The following is a 16880-nucleotide window of genomic DNA, read 5'->3' as shown; positions in this document are numbered from 1 at the left end:
TCCTGCTCCCAGGATTAAAGCACCCCTCCCCCCCATGGATCCGAGGCTGTGTGTCCAGCCCCCTGGAGCTGGGTACAGGTGCCCTGAGCGGTCTCTCAGGGAGGATGGGGCCACCTGCCTGGTGGCTCTGACACAGAAATGATGAGCTGAAGCCCTGTGATGGTGGCTGGCCGGCTCAAAGCCTCCGAGTGCCTCAGCCTCTGTCCCCAGGAGCGTTTATCCCAGGCTCTGTTTCAGGGTGTGAAGATGGGTGCCGGTGATGTCCTGGTGCCTCCGTCTGGCTCCCACTTCAAGGTTGTGATGCCTGAGGTCAGGGACCACCTGAAGGCCTTGGCAGAGATCTCCAGGGACTTTGTGTTCCATCTAGTGTTGCCTTAGGGCTACAATGTGCTGTGGTTTGGGGGCAACAAGGTTATGGTATGCCAGAGGTCAGGCGAGTTAGTGTCAAAGTGTGTTACTGTTATGGACAGAACCTGTGTTTGTTGGCCCTGTGTTCCTGGGGTTATGGCATTTTTATCATGTGTTCTGTGTGGTGGTTTTTTTTTTTGTGGAGAGTGCCTTTTTTCAGCTATTTTGCCTTTGTGGGGTTTGGATGGGGGCCTTTGGTTTGTGTATGATGTTTCTTCTGGTTGTTTTTCTGCTGGGCTGGTGGATGGTGGTGTTTTTTCTGTCTTGAAACCATCGTTACTGGTCTAGTATATCTCCTGCAGGTCAGACAGTGTCACTTCTGGTGTGGTCTGACTCATTTCTGGTGAGTTGGTAGGTAGGTATGGAGGACTTGTGGTCCCTCCATGGAGGATGACTGCTAGAGGACTAAGAGGCAGATCTGTGGAGGGGTGAGAGGACTGCTGGCCCATAAGCAGTGACTGTCAGAGGACTAAGTGTACTTCAATTTACGTGGGCTTCCAAATTCATGGTTGTTTCTCCTGCCTTGCGGAAGAGCCATGGGAAGTCACCAGCCACACGGAAGGATAAAGGGTTTCCCACGGCTACGTGGCTTTTTGGGTTTTGCTTTTGAATAAGAAAGTCCTGTCTCTACATGAGTAGAACTATAAACGGTCAATTTTGCCAACTTTAGAAAGCAGGGAGCAGCACTTTTGTGCTGTGCCTCACATGGCGGCCAGGGCATGGTGAGAAACAGCAAGAGAGTTTCTTCCTGGAACCTTCTCCAGGGGAGCAGTGCTGCACTTGTCAAGGTGAGGGGTTTTTTGGCTCTATGCGATTGCAAATGTGAGGAGCTAATTTTCAGAACACAGCTATTAGGGAGCAGAACATTTGTGCTGTGCCTCACATGGCTGCAAGGACAGAGTGAGAAACAGCAAGAGAGTTCCTGCCTGGCACCTTCTCCAGGGGAGCACTGCTGCACTTACCCACAGTGAGGGTTTTTTTTGGCTCTGCGTGATCGCAAATGTGAGAGGTCCATTTTCTCACCACAGAAAGCAGGGAGCAGAACTTTTGTTCTGTGCCTCACATGGCTGCTGGGGCAGGGTGAGAAGTAGCAAGAGAATTCCTTCCTGGCACTTTTTTCAGGGGAGCAGTGCTGCACTTTCCCAAGGTGTGTTTTTTTGTCTTTCTATGAGTGCAACCATGATGGGTCAATGTTCTCACCACAGAAAGCAGGGAGCAGAACTTTAGTGCTGTGCCTGACATGGCTGCCAGGGCAGGGTGAGAACAACAAGAGAATTTTTTCCTGGTACCTTCTTTATGGGAGGAGTGCTGTACTTTCCCAAAGTGACTTTTTTGGGCTCTTAACGACTGCAACACTTAAGGGTTAATTTTGCTCACCACGGAAAGCAGGGAGCAGAACATTTGTGCTGTGCCTCACACGGCTACCAGGGCAGGGTGAGAAGCAACAAGAGAATTCCTTCCTGGAACCTTCTCCAGGGAGCACTGCTGCACTTTGCCAAGGTGAGTTTTTTGGGCTATGCATTATTGCCAATGAAAAGAGGTCAATGTTCTGACCACAGAAAGCAGGGAGCAGAACTTTTCTGCTGTGCCTGACACGGCTGCCAGGGCAGGGTGAGAAGCAGCAAGAGAATTCCTTCCTCGAACCCTCTCCAGGGGAGCAGCCCTGCACTTTCCCAAGCCATGTTTTTTGGTTCTGTATGGGTGTAAATGTGCTGTGTCAATTTCCTCACCAGAGAAAGCAGGGAGCAGAACTCTTGTGCTGTGCCTCACATGGCTACCATGCACGGTGGGAAGCAGCGAGAGAATTCCTTCCTGGTACCTTCTCCAGGGGAATTTCCCAGTTCCCGAGAGACTCCTGGCACTGGCTGCAAGGGGGCTCCCAGCCGAAGGGTGGGCCTGGGTGTTGTTGGGGTGGGAATTGGTGATGTCTCCTTTCCTTAGTCACGTTAACACTTTGGGATAACAAATGGATGCTTCGCTCCTATTGCTCTTTTATCATATCGCTCACAGTAACTGCTACTGGTTCCTTTTATCATATTGCATGCTATTTTCTTTTATTGCAATATAAGAAACTGCATTTGATATATTCCATTATTTGATATACTTGATAGATTTGATTATATTTGATGTGGAGTTCAGCTTTGCTGTGTATCCAGTCAGCCAGCAAAACATAATTCGGCGTAGTCGGCAGCGTACGAAGTAAAACTCTCTCTATTTAGGAAAAAAAACAATGTTCCTCGACTTGCTATTGTCAGGTGGGAACCATTGCCTTATGGTGTTTGGGCCAGAGTGGTCTGGTGGTGCTGGGCAGTTGGGCCATGCCAGGGACAGAGGGGCGGGGGCAGGGGAGGGGGCGGGGGGAAGGGGTTTAGGGAGGGACGGGTGGGAATCGATGAAGGTGTTTAGGGGTGGACCGGGGTGTGGGGGGGTGGGGGGTGGGGCAAGGATGTGTGTTTGTGGGAGTGGGTGTATGGGGGGTGGGGGGTGGGGGGAGGTGGGGTGGGGGAGTGGGGGAGGTGGGGGTATGTGGGGGGGTGCGTATTGATACACGGGGGGGCAGGTATTGAGGCTGTGTGTGTTATTTAGAGAACAGAGTGGGGAGCCTGGGGGAAGGGTTTTAGGGACGGATGGGCGAGGTTGATGAAGGCCTTTAGGGAAGGACGGAGGAGGAGGTGTTGGGGTTGGGGGAAGGACTTTAGGGACGGACCGAGCGTGGGGGAGGGACTTTAGGGCCGGACCAGAGTCTGGGGGAGAAGTTTTAGGGCCAGGGCAGGGAGGTGGAGGTGGGGGATGATTTCAGGAACAGCCTGGGGTGGAGGAGGGTGTCAAGGGAAGTCTTTCAGGGTTGTTTGGGGGGAAGGATTTTAGGGACGGATGTGGTGTCTGGCGGGACGTTTGATGCCACTGTATAGATTCCACTGTATATACATTTATGTCCAGGGATTCTGCTAAGGGGAAGCTGCTGGCTCGGCAAAGGGACAAGATGTCTGAGCTCCCCAGTTGCCACGCTCTGATTTGGTGTGTAGCTCTACGTTAAACACACCTGCGCACAAAGGTTAGGCCAAGCTGACTCTCTAAAGCTGTTAGAAGTGACGAATTAAGGGACCTCTCATCCAGGGAGTCAGCCTTGGGAAGGATGGGGAACAAAGAATGCATGGGGGAAAGATCTGCGTTCTCTTCGGTGATGCAGAAAGAGCCTCTGGGTGAGGACGTTGTGGTCGCAGGAGGAGACAAGCCGATAGAGTGCTGCGATCCGCAGAATGTTGGTTGGAATTCGGACAAAGGTAATTGTTGTGGGGGGAGATCGTGACCTCTGACTCAGATAGCCCCCCGAGAGAGGGCAAGGCCCCGCCTGGGGAGCACGGGGAGCTAGTAAAAAACCTCAGCAGTGCTGTCTGAGGGTGTGTGCTCGTTTGCATTAAAGCAAGCAACTTGTAACCCATCCCGTGCCTGACTGAAAATGTATGTGTAATGCGCTATGAGTGTGCAAGTGCTCTGCTGTCCATAGTGCGTACCCTCGAGGAACTGGGTGAGCACGCTCAGAGGAAACATTCCCCCGTGCTCCCAGCACTGCCATAAAGAATGCAAGCCTTCTGAAACTTGCAAGCAAGTCTTAGAGGGTTTTTCTCCCTGACCGACTTTATGGTATCATTCCCACCATACTGGAGAGAGCAAATCTTTTTCTCTTTGGTGGTGAAAGCAGCTTGGGGAGCGTCACTGAAGTGCAGCACTATTTTAACCTCAGGTCTAAAGTGCCACCGGTCCTACCGTGGAATACATCCTTCCTCAGGCTTTCAGCAAACGGAAAGGATGCATCAGACCCACCCCACAAACATGTCCTGCACTTTTTTTATCTTTCCTGGAACGTGGGGACATGACCCTGCTGGGCCATCAGTGCCACCTGCCTGGGAGCCAAAATGGTGCCTTTACATCCCAGGCTAAGGACTTACCTTCTTTTTTTTCCTTTTCAGCGACTTTAGAGCCATCCTTAGGGAGGCTGGTTAAGCTGGTTTACTGCACAGCTGGTCGCCAGTGGAGGGAAACGGTAAGCTCCGCTATTGCCTTTGGTGTTTACTTGTTACCTTGTCGCTCGTTTAAGTGATCTTACCATGCCCCGGCAAGCAGAAGCTATCACGCCACTTTAGGCCTTGGTCTAAAAGCCATGCAAAGCAATATTGAAAGTCATTCTGAGATGTGGAACAGGTCCCAATATACATTTTATAAAAGTGCATCTTGGTGCTCTTTATCTTTGTATGGGTGTTTTTCCCTTTTCTCCAGACTGTTGAAGCTCTGAAAGGCGCCAATGAGCTGCTCTCCCTCAGTTTGCTCCTTTGCCTTTGGGGAGTGCTGTTCATGTTTTCTTCATGGCTTTGCAGAGGAGAAAATCCATGAATACACAGCCTTGCTTGAATTGATCTTGCTGGAAAGTGGTTGAAAGCTTATTGCTGCCCCATCTTGCAAATGGCATACATTCTGGTTCTGATTTGATGGGCAGCGTGTCGGCTTGTCAGATAACTGTAGAACAATTCAATTGCTCAAAGCAGCAATGCTGATAGGGAGAGTTTACGTACTTCCTTGCACAAAGCAGTACCGGGCTTTTTTCCCTCTGCGTGTGTTTCTGTGCAGACATGTGCGTGAAACACAGGTGTCTCTCTGTGCCACAGGTGGGACTGATGACAGCTTTTCATTTCATTTCAACTAGAATTTAAACAAAGATTGTGCCTGCAAAAGAATTTGAGCAGCTGTCCTTGTTTCCCAGAGCAAGCATCCAAGCACTGGGGAGCAGTTTGCAGGATCAGAACCTGAGCCTGCTCTGGGTGGTAAATCCTCAGGAGAGGAAAGAGAAACCCCAATTTTTTCAATACAGATCTAGTTCCCTTAATATTTTGAGCAGCAGAGGGGGGTGAGATGGGGCGGTGTGGTGACAGGAGAGGGACAGAGGAATGAAGAGAACAGGGATGGATCTGGGCAGGGAGTGGAGGAAGGAAACCCCTGCTGAAGAGTCAGCAAACCATGAAGTATTCCTATGTGCTAAATTTCATCACACTAGCCTGTTTCCACAGCAAAGACTCCAAAGTTACCCAAAGAAACAAGGAAAAGAGCAATTGGTACTAGTGATGGCAAACACGATGGAGTTCTTGGCAGCATGAGGAAATAGATAACTACTGTAGGAAGTTCAATGACCTAAACTGATGGAAATAAATCTCTGAAACATTTAGGGCAGCTATTGCGTAATTTTTATGTCTGTCTGACTATATATCAATCGATCAATCGATCTTGCAGAAGACCCAGTTGCAAGACCCTACAGTAATATACCTCTGTTCCTGGTAATAACACTTAGCCCTAAGACTCAATATTAAAACTCAACCTTAAGACCTAACCCTGAGACCTAAATTTAAGACTTAAGCTAAGACTTAACCCTAAGACATAATCCTAATACCTAACCCTAAGAGCTAACCTAAAGACCTAACCCTAGAGACTGAACTCTAAGTCTTAACCCTAAGACTCAACCTTAAGACTTAACCCTTTGAATCTATCCCTAAGACCTAACCCTAATACCTAGCCTAATGACTTAACCGCAAGACTGAACCCTACGACTTAACCTAAAGACTTAACCATAAAACTTAACCTTAAGACTTAACCCTAAGACTAAATTGTAAGACTTAGCCCTAAAACTTAACCCTACATATAACCTTAAGACTTAACCCTAAAACTTGACCCTAAGACTCAACATTAAGACTTAACACTAAGACCTAACCCTAAGACCTAAAATAATGACCTAACCAGAAGACTGAACCCTAAAGACTTAACATTGAGACTTAACCATAAGACTTAACGCTAAGACTTAACCCTAAGACCTAAATGTGACTTAGCCTTGAATCTTAATCCTACGACTTAAGCCTAAGACTTAACCCTAAGACTTAAACTTAAGACTTATACTTAAGACTTAAACCTAAGACTCAATCCGTAAGACTTAACCTTAAGACTTAACCCTGAGGCTTAAGCTTAAACTTAACCCTGAGACTTAATTCTAAAACATATCCCCAAGACAACTCTAAGACTTAAACCTAAGACTCAATCCATAAGATTAAACTTAAAAATTAACCTTAAGACTTAAACTTAAGAATTAAACATAAATCTTAACGCTGACACTTAACCCTAAGACGTATCCCAAAGACTTAAACTTAAGACTTAACCCTAAGACTCAAAGCCTAGGACTTAAGATTTAACCTTAAGACTGAACACAAAGACTTAACCCTAAAACTTAAATTTATGAGTTAACCTTAAGACTTAACACTAAGACTTAACCTTAAGACATAACCAGAACACTTAAATTTAAGACTTAACCTTAACACTTAACCGTACGACTTAACCTTAAGATTTAACCCTAAGACTTAAATTTAAGACTTATCCTTAAGACTTAACCCTAAGACTTAAATTTAGGTCTTAACCTTAACAGTTAACCCTAAGACATAACCCTGAGACTTAAACCTAATACTTAATCTTAGAGACTTAACCCTTAGACTTAACCTTAAGACTTAACACTAACACTTATAATTAAGACTTGAGCTTAAGACTTAACCTTGTGACTCAACCTTAAAAACTGAACCTGAGACTTAACCCTAAGACTTAACATTAAGACATAACCTTAAGACTTAACCGTAAGACTTAACTCTTAAGATTAACCTTAATTCTTACCCTTAAAACTTAACCCTAAGACTGAACTCTAAGCCTTAAGCCTTACACTTAAACTTAAGACTTTATCTTAAGTCTTTACTCTAAGGCTTAACCCTAAGACTTCATCCTATCTTAACTTAAGACTTACCCCTGAGACTTAAACTTAAGACTTAACCCTGAGACTTAAAGATTTTAACACTAAGAATTGACCCTAGGTCTTAAATTTAAGACATAACATTAAGACTTAACCCTAAGACTTAACCTTAAAACTTAAAACTTAACCCTGATACCTAACCCTAAGACTTAACCTTAAGACTTAACCAAAAGATTTAACCTTAAAAATCAACCCTAAGACTCAACCTTAAGACTCACCATTAAGACTTAACCCTAGGACTTAACACTAACACTTAACCCTGAGACTTAGCCTTAAGAAGTAACCCTAGGACTTAACCCTGAAACTTAACCTTAAAACTTTAACATTAAAATTTAAGACTTAACCTTAAGACTTAACCCTGAGATTTAACCTTGTACGACTTAACCCTAGGACTTAAATTTTAGACTTCACCCTAAGACTTAACCCTAAAAGTTAACCTTAAGACTTAACCCAAAGACACAACACTGATACTTAATGTTAAGACTTCACCTTAAAACTTACCCCTAAGACTTAACCCTGAGACTTAATCTTAAAGATTATAACCCTAAGAATTAACCCTAGGTCTTAAATTTAAGACTTAACCCTAAGACTTAAACATAAGACTTAACCCTAAGACATAACCCTGAGACTTAACCTTAAGACTTAACCCTAAATCTTAACCCTGAGATTAACCTTGAGACTTAACCTTAAGACTTATCCCCAAGACTTAAAATTAAGACTTAAACTTATGACTTAACCATAAGACCTAACCCTGAGATTAAATCTTAAGACTTTAACCCTAAGACTTAATAGTAATACTTAACCTTAAGACAAAACCCTAAGACTTAACCCTAAGACATAAACCTAAGACGTAAACTTAAAGATGTAACTATAAGTCTTATCCTTAAGACTTAACCCTAAGACATAACTCTAAGACTTAATCTTAAGTCTTAACCCTAAAACTTAACCCTAAGACTTAACCCTAAGATTTAACCATAAGACTTCACCTTAAGACTTAACCTTAAGATTTAACCTTAAGACTTAACCCTAAGACATAACCCTGAGACCTAACATTGAAACTTAGCCTTGAAACTTAACCCTGAGACTTAACCCTAAGAATTATCCCCTGTTGCGACGGAGGGAAGACACAGTCACTCAATATGAGTGATCAGCAGACTTCATTTATTGTCCCTTACAGTCACCTTTTATGCCTTCTTATAATTAGCTCATACATATTACAAAAGTTAAGCTCATTATTGGTTAGTTGCCTAAATACCAAGCCCGCCCCTAGTTTCTCTTCTGTAGTTATCTGTTCCCACCTGCAACATTCTTTTCCCACTGCAATCTTCCTGTTATTGTGTAACTTTTGCTTTACTTCAGATGGCGCCGATATGTAACTTTGTTAATCAAGAAAGCCGCCTAGAAAGAAACTCCCTAACTTTGGAATAGAAACTGTTGCTATGTCAAGGTAAACTAATAAGTTCCTACTGTTCTAACGGTGTGCCTTAAATGTCAACCAATCAGTGTTTTTTACGCTTAAGATTTGACCAATCAGTGTGTAATATGTAGAAGATAGAAACGTATATAATTGTAAGAAAATCACTAATAAAGGGACATTTGCTTGCATCAAGCTGCATCCCGTCTCTTCATTCACCGCAAATTGGTGACCCCGACGTGATCCGGTGAAGGATCTGACGTGAAGGGACTCTCAAATCGCCTGACTGAGCAACATGCAATGGATCCCACAGAACTTTGAATGATCCGCTGAAAGGAAGCGGGAGCCGGCCTGAAATCCCTCCGGAGTTGAGAGGTGAGCTGTGGGAAATGCGTAATGGGGAATCAGGCTTCGTCCCCAGAAAGAGATGTATATGAGCTTATGAAAGGTCTCCCTAACAAACATAAGGAAAGTATTTCTGGGCATGACCTTAAAGCAATGCTTAAGTGGGTGCAAGTAGATATGCCTGCAGTGACCGCAACTACAATTTTCACGCGGGAACTTTGGGACGACACAGGGGTGAAATTGTGGGATTCTGCGACAAAAGGCAATACTGAGTCCCACCGTCTGCTCTCTTCGTGGAGAGTTATTTTTGAGACTCTGAAAGCACAAAAAGAAAAGGCAGAGGAAGGAGAGGAGGAGGAGTCGCAAGCTCCTATAGCCCTTTCCTTATCAGCCTCTAAATCACAGTGCTCCAAACCCCTGGGTGTCAATGCAGTGGAGTATCTGCCAGAAGAAGATCCCTTTGACCCAGGACCGGTAGAGCCTGAACAAGAACCTGATTTATACCCTCCTGATCTACGTGATGTGTGGGCAAAAATAAAGAAACAAGCCTTAAAGGAGGGGGATCTAGAAATGGCTAAAACTATAGTTGCTCCGGTCTTGTATTCTCAGGGTCGGGCAGGGGGAGCACGATGGGAGGCTCTTTCTTTTTTGGTTGTTAAAGAACTGCGCCGCACGGTTACGGAACATGGTATTTCTTCTCCCTGTTTTATAAGTCTGTTATCTTCTGTGTTTGATGCTTATGTCATGACTCCTCATGATTTGAAATCTTTAGCACGATTGCTGCTAACCCCGACTCAGTACACGTTATGGGAGTCGCACTGGAGAGGGGGACTGCAAGCACTCCTGCTCACGTACGTTAACCATAATGATGCTGCATCAGCTGCGCTGGCAATAGAGCATCTTACGGGCACCGGTGCACGTGCTGATCCGGTAGCGCAGGCTCAACACTGCCCCCGTGCGGCTCTCGAGGCAATTAGAGAAGAGGCGAAAAAGGCTTTTTTCCAGGTCCCTGACTTACAAAAGCCACAAAAAGCTTTTACTAACATCACTCAGGAGTCTCGAGAACCTTATATGCAGTTTATTGGTAGACTAAAACAGGCTTTGGAACGTCAAGTAGATAATGCGGAAGCTCGGGATATATTGTTAACAAAACTAGCTGTTGAAAATGCTAATGCTGATTGTAAAAGGCTACTGAAGTCTCTTCCCAACCCGAACCCCACTCTGGTGGAAATGGTGGAAGCATGTAACCGAATCGGTACGGTTGACCACAAGTTTGAAGCTATGGCTGCTGCTTTTGCAGCGATGTGTGGTGTGGGGAATTGCTATGGTTGTGGTAAGCCTGGTCATCTAAAGAGAAATTGTCTTGCTCGGGCTGCGGGGAATAAACAACAACCTCCTGGTCCTGGAGTTTGTCCGAAATGTCAGAAAGGGCGTGATTATGCTAATCGATGTTGACCTAAGTATGACTTCCAGGGACAACCGATACAGGGAAACCGACCACGGAGCGCGGGGCAGCGACATGTGCAGACACAAATGCCACAGCTGACATTTCAGCATCCTTGGAGAGAAGCACCGACACCTCAAGTCTCTGTCCAGCAACCTCAGGCAGCGCTGGATTGGACCTGGCAACCTCACACACAGTAACACTGCTCGATTCCTTGGTTCATATATTATCAACAAATGTCAAAGGACCATTACCCCCCGATACACAAGCTCTGTTAATTGGTAGATCTTCCACAACATTGTCTGGTCTCTTTGTTTTACCAGGTGTTATTGACTCTGACAGTGTGGACGAAATCAAAATCATGGCACGGACTCCGAATAAGAGCACAAACTATTGTTCCTCAACCATTGCAGATCAATATCAATGTAAGAAACCAGCATGATGCACAAAAATTACTGGGAACAATAAATTGGGTTTGACCACTATTGGGAATTTCTGATACAGACTTGGGTCCTCTGTTTGACCTTCTAAAAGGGGACACTAATCTTTGTTCTCCACGTAATCTTAACTCTGAAGCAGATACATCTTTACAAAAGGTTGCCTCAGCTATTGCTTCTCGACAGGCCCACCGATGGGCCCCTGAACTACCTTTTTACTTGATTATTTTAAACCCTGCACGACAGCCTCATGCCCTGATATTTCAATGGGACCTTCAGAACTCAGACCCCCTGTTGATTACTGAATGGATCTTTTTACCTAACCAGTCTACAAAAACTATTTTGACACAACATGAAATGTTTGCCTCTCTGATTGTTCAAGCTAGATCACGCCTGTTAACCTTATCAGGGAAGGATTTTGTCTGTATTTGTCTGCCAATAACAACAGTATACTTACAATGGCTTTATCAGCAATCAGACACCTTTGTTATGGCACTTGCCGACTATACAGGTCAATTAACTTCTCATCCACCTTCACACAAACTGTTTAACATTGACTTTCGTCTGATGTTAAAACCCAAAAGAAGCAAACAACCCTTACAGGCACTTACTGTCTTTACAGATGGATCAGGCAAATCACATAAATCTGTTCTCCTATGGTGGGATGATCAACAGAGACAATGGGACTCGGACATAGAGACAGTCTCCGGTTCACCTCAAATAGTAGAACTGAATGCAGTTGTTCGTGTTTTCCGAAAATGGAACGTACCACTCAACCTTGTTACTGATTCCACTTATGTTGGAGTTGTTGTTAAACGAGCCGAAGCTTCTGTGCTGCGGAATGTTTCACATTCACAACTTTTTACCCTGTTACAGGAACTTATTTTCCTTTTGGACTCTTGATCTGCACCTTATTTTGTTATGCATATTAGGTCTCACAGCTCACTACCTGGTTTTCTTGCAGAAGGCAATCGACGAGCTGATCTATTGACGTTACCAGTTCAAGTATTGCCAGACCACATTGCACAAGCTAAACTAAGTCACTCTTTTTTCCTTCAAAATGCTGGAGCTCTTAAACGACAGCTTGACCTTCCTTCTCAACAAGCGCCAAATATTATTGCTGTCTGTCCTGATTGTCAAAAACATTCTTTCCCATCAATTGCTGCAGGAGTTAACCCTAGAGGATTACAAAGCCTACAATTATGGCAAACAGATGTCACACATTATTCTGAATTTGGTAACCTTAAATATATCCACTCTTCCATTGATACATTTTCAGGTGCCTGGTTTGCCTCTTGTCACACAGGAGAAAAGGCACGAGATGTTCGTAGACATTTAATGCGTGCTTTTGCTACTTTGGGTATTCCCTTAAAGATAAAGACAGATAATGGTCCAGCTTATGTTTCAACAACTATAAAAACCTTTTTTGCCCTGTGGGGTATAACTCATATTACTGGCATTCCTCATTCCCCCACCGGTCAATCTCTCATTGAACGGTCTCATCAGTCGCTAAAACATCTATTACAACAACAAAAAGGGGGAATGGTAATGGCTATTCCAGAGGAACGGTTACAGAAAGCATTGTATGTTTTCAATTTTTTAAATTGTTCTTTAATAGATAACAACCCACCGACAGTTCGACATTTTACTGCAAATACCTTCTTCAAGGCACGGGTTAAAGCCCCAGTATTGGTTCGAGATCCAGAAAAAGGTAAAATTATGGGACCATATCCTCTTGTTACATGGGGAAAAGGTTATGCTTGTGTCTCCACAGAAAAAGGACCCAGATGGATCCCAGCAAAGAATGTACGACCTTTCCGTGAACCTTTACCGCAGACAACTGATACCGACACCGACCCTACAGAATGAAATAAAAACTGTGTGAGGATTTCTGTTTTGCATTAATGTCAGGTAACCAAATTCAGGATATAGCATCTAGATTTCACTTTTTACAGCGCTTGGAATGGACAATATCGCCCTGGATTAAACCACTTAACAAAGGTAATACGTTTGGACCAGACCAGATCCCCAACGCACTGACGGCACCGCTAGCAGATATTATCTTCCGTTACATCGACTTTCAACGACACTGTCATGAACCAGATTGGACAGCATCTCGATTTCTACAGTTATGTTGCTATGAACATGGACCATCTTGTCGACCGTGGATCAAGATTCATCGTGAACTCTGTGATCACGATCGCTGGTGAGTTGTAAGACTAAGGGACAGATGGGGTCATTGGATGTGTTCTGAGTGTAATAATCAAATATTAAGGTTTAATCATATACAGTGGGCTGAACGTTTTATGGGAAAACCTCTTTTGGAATTAGAGGGAGTTATAGGGTTAGGTTCTGAGATTTTGCCAAACTTAGTTTTTGCAAATTTTTTATCATTGATTGAAAGCCTAGAAGTACGGGCTATTGCACGGTTGTTGTTTCAATATATTGTGTTAGCAAGCAGAATTTATATTATTAACAAGAACATTACTGTAGGATTAGAGTGTGGACAATCAATTGCAGTGCCTCGGTCATGGACAGTATGACCAGAAGAATGGCTGGTTGTAAAACGACGATGGAAACAGAAAAAGAGAAACAAGTGTTGTCAGTAATATGGATAATGATGTTCATACCTGGACCTTGGCCTATTGAAGGTGGCTCTTATCCCCCTTTTCTACCAAAGGTAAATGTTTGGGTCACGTTGGCGAACTTGACTGGACAGGATACTCTGTGTCTTGCTATGGCCACTCCGGATCAGCCTTTTTCCACATGTCTTGTGGGCTTGCCATTAGATGAATGGCCTATACCTAGGGACCTTCAAAGTCTTTTTCCACCCAAAAACGTATCAAAAAATGTGACAGACAATTGGGATGTATGGATACCCCATCTCCCACTGGCCACTTTGGAACCACAAGAAATTGAACTCCTTGGGTCTGTAAAAATGGATTTTTGCATAAAATTTAACTACATGGGAAAGGATCAATCTAGGGCATGGGACGTTTCCCCTACTCATCCTGTTTTTAGAAATGCAAGTATCTGGTGTAATTACACTGCTAACAACTTGTCTAAATCTAGCAATGCTCCGCTCTCACTACCTGCTGGAGTATTTTTTATTTGTGGTGATAGAGCATGGTCTGTCATTCCTTCTCATATAAAAGGAGGTCTGTGTAGCTTAGGGCGACTTTCCGTCCTGACTCCTAACACATCTATGATTTTACAACATTGCTACTCTCGAAGGACAAAGCGTGGCGTTCATGCATTTGCCTCCGATTGTGATGATAACGTACAATTTTGGTCCTTTGGCCAACGCTTTATTGCATCTCTTCTGTTGCCTGGAGCTGCTGCAGGAAAGGCTCTGGCAACATTAGATAAGCTTGGCTGTTGGCTTGCCAAACAAACTAATGCCACAAGCAGTGCCCTGTCTGGTCTTTTATTAGATGTTGATAGTGTTCGCCACGCGACATTACAAAATAGAGCTGCAATAGATTTTTTGCTTCTGGCACAAGGTCATGGTTGTGAAGAATTTGAAGGGATGTGTTGCATGAACCTTTCAGATCATTCGGAATCAATTCATGCTAGCATCCAAAGATTGAGGGATGGAGTTTCTCATCTTCAACAACGTGATACTTGGGATTGGTTAGATAAACTGTTCAGTGGTTGGGGCATTTCAGGATGGTTAAGAAGTTTAGTGAAGATGATTATATATGCTTTAGTTGCTTTTTTGTTTGTTTTATTACTTATACCTTGTCTTTTACAATGCTTACAAAAATTAATAACTCATTTGATTTCAGGGGTTCTTTTTGTGCAACAGGAAGGGGGAGATGTAGGACAAGGCCTCAAGGACAAGAGTCCAAGTACTGATAGCCTGATGAATAGAGACTTGTTAGAACTTGTAGGGCACAAGCCCTGGGAACAAAGGAACAAGCCAACTGCAGACCCCTGAGCCGTTACAGCTGAGGAGGCAGCCAGGCGGACAGAGAAACAAGTAGCCAGATAAGGGAACGGATGGCGCCGATATGTAACTTTGTTAATCAAGAAAGCCGCCTAGAAAGAAACTCCCTAACTTTGGAATAGAAATTATTGCTATGTCAAGATAAACTAATAAGTTCCTATTGTTCTAACGGTGTGCCTTAAATGTCAACCAATCAGTGTTTTTTACGCTTAAGATTTAACCAATCAGTGTGTAATATGTAGAAGGTAGAAACATATGTAATTGTAAGAAAATCGCTAATAAATGGACAACTTGCTTGCATCAAGCTGTGTCCCGTCTCTTCATTCGCTGCAGCACCTTACCATCCAGACTGGGTGGAAACAGCTCCCCAGTGTGGCTCAATGCCCTTTCGTCCTCCACAGCCGCCATCCAGTTGTATTCCAGGGCCACATTCCCCGTGTTGGACAGCATGGAACTGAAAAGCAAGAAGGAGGAGTGAAAAGACAATGACCAATAAATACAAAGCAAGTAGAAAAGTAACACTGTATGGTGAGCTTCTGGTACCCCTTCCTTGATGCTCAGGAGTATCTTTGTCCCCAGGCAACTCTGCCACGTCTAGAGCACTGCCCTGGGCTACCCGGAGACAAAGTGTTTCAAAGTTTGGAGGTTAAAGAGGAAAGGGCAGGCATGGTGCCCAGGAGACTTAATCCAAGGGTCTTATTCTGGTCTTTACATCTCAGTTTGACATTATTTTGACTGCAAACCTGTCCTCGAGCAGATGAGGACAGGCAACACGCAATGGAAGCAAATCCATGGTTGTTGTCAGCAGAAAGGCATGGCAGAATTGAACCTTTCCTGGCACGCCTTGGCAGGACGGTGGCCACCATCTCCTGCTTGGCTTTACGTGCAGATACGCAGGCCCCAGCACCCTGCCAGGACTTGGACAGGATGAAACAATACATGATTTGTTTAAAGAGAAGAACAGCAGGTGAGACTGAACACAAAGCCCTAGAAGGGACTCGAGCCCACATGTGAGGCATCTCCAGGCGCCCAGGATGTGTGGAAGCTGAAATCTCAGAACCAGCAGGCAGCAGCACACACACCCCTGCCCCCACCCCCCGCCAGGCCTAATCACCCAGTTAGAAATTAGAAGAGGTTTATTAAGTGGCCAAACAATAAACATGTCAGTGTTTTATTTTTTGCCTTTATTGGCACTTTATTGCCTTTATTTTCACCAGACCACGAGTAGAAGGAGAAGCAGAGGCCACCAGAGAGCACGGCACAGCTCCGGCGAAGCAGGCACCAGGTCAGCCCTGGGCAAAGGCAGCTCCCACGCACGGGTCCCTGCCTGGCCTCTGGCTCTCACGGGAATGTCCTCGTCTGGAAGGGCAAGGTCTCCTTGCACTGAATCGTGTCCGTATCCAGCTTGAGCTCAGCGTAGTCGACAACAGCACTGAGGCAAAGCTCCACCTCACGGCTGCTCTCCTCCAGGACAGCGTGAGCTGGTTCTGGGTCTGTCTCGATCACCTCCAAACAGGAAAGGGAAGAATCACTGAGCAGAGCCTAGAAAGCCCGGCTGAGCAAGAGGAGGCTTTTGGCCTCCAAGATCAGCCACGTACAGGGGCTAGAAAGGACCATTCCCATTTATTTCCCCGGGAAGGTGACAAAATTTAACCCTTCCATTACAGTGTTTGTTTCTACCGACTGAACACCATAATCACCACCATGACTGAGAATACGCCCATGGGGACAATGACTGGGTCATAGGTACCTGTCCCTGTGTTTCAACCCTGTAGAGTGTCAGACCTTTTTCATGGCCCGCTACAGATCCAGCAGGCCTCTAAATTAGGATTAAGTTCCCCTGTGGGAGTTCTGTGGATGGAGAACCCCAAGACTGAACAAAACCAGAAAGCACCTTTTCCCTCTTGTCTTAGCGGGAGGTGCTTTCCAGACACCATGTGTGGGGCAACAGCCACGCTGGTGAGGGCTGGGGACGGGCGTTTTGGAATGGGGACGAACTCACTAGGAAAGCCTCCGACTGCTGCTGCTGATGGGGAAGAAGAAGGGGTTTA

At 44.8% G+C, this 16880-nt stretch overlaps 1 protein-coding gene and 1 long non-coding RNA gene across 2 annotated transcripts in view; both read right to left on the bottom strand.

Moving 5' to 3' along the window:
* The window catches only part of LOC308062018, a 459477-nt gene extending 453024 nt beyond the window's left edge, over positions 1-6453 (bottom strand). Inside the window, exon 1 of the long non-coding RNA XR_013927440.1 lies at positions 6349-6453. This is a non-coding gene — a long non-coding RNA (uncharacterized lncRNA). The remainder of the gene's footprint in view (positions 1-6348) is intronic.
* Positions 6454-11958: 5505 nt separating this feature from the next.
* LOC308063679 (hydrocephalus-inducing protein homolog) overlaps positions 11959-16880 on the bottom strand; it is a gene marked incomplete at its 5' end in the record, with an annotated part of 100414 nt that continues 95492 nt past the window's right edge. The window contains 2 exons of the mRNA XM_080386980.1: positions 11959-14940; positions 15433-16335. Coding sequence (XP_080243106.1) covers positions 16171-16335 — 165 coding nt within the window. The 3' untranslated portion in view covers positions 11959-14940; positions 15433-16170. The remainder of the gene's footprint in view (positions 14941-15432; positions 16336-16880) is intronic.

This window comes from Falco punctatus, assembly GCF_963210335.1.
Source record: "Falco punctatus genome assembly, chromosome: 4".
Classification (NCBI taxonomy): Eukaryota; Metazoa; Chordata; class Aves; order Falconiformes; family Falconidae; genus Falco; species Falco punctatus.
Note: the sequence above shows the minus strand (reverse complement) of the source record. Positions and strands in the feature narration are given on the sequence as shown.